We start from the raw sequence: 5,433 nt of genomic DNA on the forward strand, positions 1-5,433 counted from the left end.
CCTCCTGCTCCCTTTGCCGCTGTCACATCACCAGGTCGCAGAAATGGTGAGGGGCAATGGATGGCAATTAAATCGAATGTCCAGGGCTCAATGGTGCGGGATGTCTCGGGAGCTTTACTGGGTTTAATCTGATTTAATTTGGACTTTTTAGCTGGGAGCTGTGTGGAATCGCTGCTCCTCACACATTGACCTTTGGATTGGAGCTCTCAGGGGCTGCAGTGCCTCCCGGAGCTGCTAACATCTCTCTTTTCTGATTTCTCTCTTTCAGACGACTTACACAGACAAGGGAGAAAAGGTAAGAGCTGTTTTGTGTCCGCGGTCCTGCCCCACTGCCCGGTGTGAAACATCAGCCGTGTTAATGCAAATAACGGGCGCTGCTTACTCCTGGATTACCCGGTGAAATTGGAAGTAAAAATTCTCCAGCCAGACCACACAGGATGTGGTTCCCCATCCTAAATCAACGTAAATAATGGACATTTTTTAATTCCTGGTTTGGGAGGAGAGCAACAAGTGGGAGATGATGGCTCCGTCCCTCCCAACCCTGATGCCAAAGCAGAATCCTCATTTGCTGTAACATTTATTTCCAAATACTGCCCCTATTTGATACCATTTTCCCCTAAAAAGTGCTTTCTAAACATCTGGTGCCCATCGTGGCTGGATGTCTGATGAGACAGCAATGGGGAACAGAGCAAAGGGGGATTTGTCCAGGGATCGGTGGTTGTGTAAGAGCAGTCAGGGGAGAATTAATCTTTAACACAGCGGGGCCCGGGTGAGCCAGGGCTTTGCACCCTCTGTCCTGCAGAGCAGGATCCAGAGCCCTTTGGACAAATCGCCATTCCCAGGCAGCAGCCGGGTGTCACCCTGATAATTTAGATGCATTTGCAGGGTCGTGGCCACCTCTGCTCCCTGCTCCGCTGAGGAGCAGCACAGCTGGAATGAATGGCTGCAGTGGTTCTCAGCCCTCTTTTCCCCTTCCCTTTAGCCCCTGCGAGGCCGCTTCATCCACTTCCACTCCATCACCTTCTGGGTGGGCAATGCCAAGCAGGTGAGAGGCTGCAGCCAGGGGCAGTGGTGGGTGTTGGGATGGGGCGGCTGCTCTGGTTATTGGCTGCCAGGGGGGTGGTTTGACCCCAAAGCCTGGCCCTGGCTCGGCGCCCGCCGGTGTGGCCTCAGCCTCGGCCTTGGGGGCCCTTGCGCAAGGTGAGGGGCGGCTGCAGGGGGTGTGTGCAGGAGGGGCCCGAAAATGGCAACGGGCACACACAGCATGGCTTGAGCCGTGATGGTGGAGCCATGCAAGGATCAGGGCCACCATGGCCTCCTCCGGGGCCTGCCCACAGGCTGCGTCCTACTACTGCAACAAGCTGGGGTTCGAGGAGCTGGCGTATCGGGGGCTGGAGACCGGCAGCAGGGAGGTGGTGTCCCATGTCATCAAGCAGGACAAGGTGAGGAGGCCGGAGCACTGCTGGGGTGGTTTTTGGGGGTAGATGAGCCAGTGTGGGGCCCATGGGTGCTGCCAAAACCCATTTGCACTGTTAAACCCCACACCTGCAGTGGCTCTGCCCCGGCCTAGGGGCACTGCCACGTCTCCATCCCTGTCCTGTCCACCTCTTCCTCCCCAGATCGTGTTTGTCCTCTCATCCGCTCTCAACCCAGGCAATGAGGGTAGGTACCGTGGCAGTCCAGGGGGGAGATGAGTGGGAAGGGGCCGTGGTGGAGCAAAGTGGCTCTGCTCACACCCACGGCCGCTCTCGCTGCGGGCAGAGATGGGAGAGCACCTGGTGAAGCACGGCGATGGGGTGAAGGACATCGCCTTCGAGGTGGAGGACTGCGACTTCATCGTGCAGGTAAGGCAGCCCCTCTGCTCCCCCCTGCACGGCACGCTGAAATGGTGGGGAAGGGCCCGGGGGTGTCTCCTCCCAGCCTGGGGGAGCTGTGGCAGGAGGGGTCTGTCTCCTTCTGCCCAGAAAGCCAGGGAGCGCGGGGCCGTGGTGGTGAAGGAGCCCTGGGTGGAGGAGGACAAATTCGGGAAGGTGAAGTTTGCGGTGATCCAGACGGTAAGCACCGGGGCAGCTGCAGAGGCTGAGCCTCTACACCGGAGTGGGGTCCATCGGAGGAGGCTGGACCCCCAAAAAATGGGGCCACCATGCAACTGCTTTCCCCCCTCTTGCAGTACGGCGACACCACCCACACCTTGGTGGAAAAGCTCAACTACAAGGGCCTGTTCCTGCCCGGGTACCACCAGCCCCTCTTCAAGGACCCTCTGCTGCCCAAGCTGTGAGTGCTTCCCACAGGGTCCTGCCCTTTGCAGGACCCAGACAGGTCCCCATCACAAGCCTCAGAGCCCCCCATGCCATGGGGTGTCCCCAAACCCTGCTGGGACCTGCCCTTGGCTCTCCCCCCACAGACCGAGCGCCAAACTCAGCTTTGTTGACCACGTGGTGGGGAACCAGCCCGACCTCCAGATGGTCCCAGTGGCGGACTGGTAAGACTGGGAGGGCAGGAGGTGGGATGGGGCCGCAGCACCGCTCTGTGGGTCTCAATGCTTCTGATGGTGGCAGCTGAGGATAATTAAGGCAGAGCAGAGCTTCGTTAGTGCTGGGATGGAGCGAGGGATGTGATCGTGTCCTTGTGGCCCGGGCAGGTACCAGAAGAACCTGCTCTTCCACCGCTTCTGGTCGGTGGACGACAAGCAGCTGCACACCGAGTTCAGCGCCCTGCGCTCCATCGTGGTCACCAACTACGAGGAGACCATCAAGATGCCCATCAACGAGCCCGCGTTCGGCAAGAAGAAATCCCAGATTCAGGTGAGCAGACACCGGTGGCTGATCCATGAGGCTGCCCCCAACTCCCGTGGGGCTTTGGGGAACAGAAAGGGACGAGGGGCCAGGGATTCGCAGCTGTGCTAAGGCTCTGCTCGGGTGTGCCAAGGGCTGTCCACACTGGGGGAGCCGCTGGGACAGACCTGCTTTACCTCCCATCTCTCTTTTTTCTCATTTTGTGGTGTCCCCAAGCTTTTGCTTTCACGTTTTTAAGCCCATGCCCAGCCTTTTGCACGCTGTGGCTGCACTGTCACTAACGTGGTGACATTTTTGTTTCCATAGGAATATATCGATTACTATGGCGGGGCCGGAGTCCAGCACATCGCCCTGAACACCTCTGACATCATCTCAGCAGTGAGTGCAGCCCCAGGCACGGTCCTCATTGTGGGCGGTGGTGGACGATGACCCCGTTGGGGTAGGAGGACACGGAAGCTGAGCGGGCTTTGTGCCATGGTTGTTTTACAACCAGGATTAACCCCCCAGTGAGGCGCTGGAACAGGACCTGCCTGCACATCCGAGCTGCTGGCACATCCCCGTCCCTCCAGCCTAAAGCAATGGGGTCTGCAGGGACCCCCACGGCACGCGCCGTCCTCAGGGGTGGCTGGAGGGGAGCTGAGCCCCCAGAGCACATCACCCACCTCGGCCTGGGGCACATTGGGCCCAGCTGCTGCTGAGCACTTGGGTTTGGACCCCTCTCCAGACCACGGGGCCTCCAGAGGTGTCATGGGCTCAGGTGTGATGAAGCATTCTTGCACAGTGGCCAATGCTCTGCATTGCCTGGAGGGAGCATCTTGGGCCCTCCTGCTCCTGGTGCCCAAAGCCAGAAGGTGGGACAGATCCCCATGTACGAGGTTGCCCAATGTCATGGACAGTACCACTGCTGACACCGGCCATCCCGGCCAACCCCTTGGCTCCACAAACAGCCCCAAGCCCGACCCCTGCCTTGCAGATCACCAACCTGAAGCCACGGGGCAGCATCTCGGGCCCTCCTGCTCCTGGTGCCCAAAGCCAGAGGGTGGGACAGGTCCCCATGCACGAGGTTGCCCAATGTCATGGACAAGTACCACTGCTGACACCGGCCATCCCGGCCAACCCCTTGGCTCCACAAACAGCCCCAAGCCCGACCCCTGCCTTGCAGATCACCAACCTGAAGCAACGGGGCATGCAGTTCATGGACGTGCCGTCCAGCTACTACCAGGTGCTGCGGGAGAGGCTGAAAACTGCCAAGATCAAAGTGAAGGAGAACATCGACAAGCTGGCGGTGAGACGCAAAAGGTTTCCCTGGGGCCAGACCAGCGCCCCAAAGGGTTTTGCAGGGATGAGGGTGATGCTGAGGAACCCCCTTGCTCCTTTGTAGCTCCTTGAGCTGTCACCCTGCTTCTTTTCTCCAGGAACTGAAAATCCTGGTGGATTTTGATGAGAAAGGCTACTTGCTGCAGATCTTCACCAAACCAGTTCAGGACAGACCCACGGTCTTTCTGGAGGTCATCCAGCGGCACAACCACCAGGTTGGTTGGAGGATTTCACGACGATCTTGGCTTCAAGACCTTGGGGTCATCAAATCACCCACCTAGGTCTTGGTGCCGCTCTTTCCCAGCTGCTTCTGAGCTGAGGATCCCAATGCCTGTCCCCGTGGTCCATAACGTGCCCGTCCTCACGGTCCATAACACATCCATCCCCATGGTCCGTAATGTGTCCATCCCTGTGGTCCATAATGTGTCCATCCTCATGGTCCATAACACATCTGTCCCTGTGGTCCAGAACGTGTCCACCCCCATGGTCCGTAATGTGTCTGTCCTCACGGTCCATAACACATCCGTCCCCGTGGTCCATAACCTGCCCATCCCCATGATCCATAACACATCTGTCTCTGCAGGGCTTCGGCGCCGGGAACTTCAAGTCTCTGTTTGAAGCGATCGAAATGGACCAAGACGCGAGAGGAAACCTGACCATCCTGGAGCCCAACGGGGAGACCAAGCGCATCTAAAGGATGGCGGGAAACGCCGCCCTCGCCCCTAATGAGCTGATGCGCAAACGAACCGGGAAACGGCCGATGTTTTGGTAAATACCCCAGACCTAAGCGTCATAAACCCAGGGAAGCTGCTGCGAAGTTGGAGATGTGAAAGGACTCAACACCTACCCCGGCCCAGCTGCCCTCCGGTGACTCCTTGGGAGTGTGGGAAATAGCAAACACGCTCTTAAAAAGTGGTTTAATCTGACCCAAAGCCCCAAATTCTTCACAAAGGGCAGACTTAAGGCACGTGCCAAAGACACGCAGCTACTGAGGAAGATGGAAGAAACAACTGCAAGTGCTTAAATTCAGTCTGTCCAACGTTTTCTGTTAAATTTAGCTACGTGGGAAGCTGAGAGGGGAAAGCGCGGAGGCGTTTGCCTCTCTCTGCGGCTCATTTTGGAAGATTTTATTTTAATTGCTTTTAGACTCAATCTTGAATTTGAATTTGCTGAGATTAAACACATGGTTTTAGGGTAGCTACAACATTCTGGAATTAGACTTAATTGAATTTAGGTATTTCAGCCTTCCCAGGGCAACGCCGTCCTGCTCTAATACCTGTAAATTCCTGAGTTAATGAGGGGTTGGGGTTTCTCCCGTGTT

General features: G+C 57.4%; 1 protein-coding gene across 1 annotated transcript; it reads left to right on the forward strand.

Moving 5' to 3' along the window:
- Nucleotides 1–268: 268 nt before the first annotated feature.
- On the forward strand, nucleotides 269–4,806 carry HPD (4-hydroxyphenylpyruvate dioxygenase; the record flags this gene model as incomplete). The annotated part of the gene is made up of 13 exons (XM_010191257.1): nucleotides 269–295; nucleotides 983–1,045; nucleotides 1,338–1,442; nucleotides 1,620–1,662; nucleotides 1,762–1,844; nucleotides 1,965–2,054; nucleotides 2,171–2,274; nucleotides 2,405–2,482; nucleotides 2,642–2,804; nucleotides 3,102–3,173; nucleotides 3,958–4,080; nucleotides 4,211–4,327; nucleotides 4,696–4,806. Coding segments are annotated over 13 exons (1,179 nt in total), but the record flags the coding sequence as incomplete, so codon positions are not given.
- Nucleotides 4,807–5,433: the final 627 nt, after the last annotated feature.

The sequence above is a fragment of the Mesitornis unicolor genome, unplaced genomic scaffold, assembly GCF_000695765.1.
Source record: "Mesitornis unicolor isolate BGI_N332 unplaced genomic scaffold, ASM69576v1 scaffold5049, whole genome shotgun sequence".
Taxonomy (NCBI): domain Eukaryota; kingdom Metazoa; phylum Chordata; class Aves; order Mesitornithiformes; family Mesitornithidae; genus Mesitornis; species Mesitornis unicolor.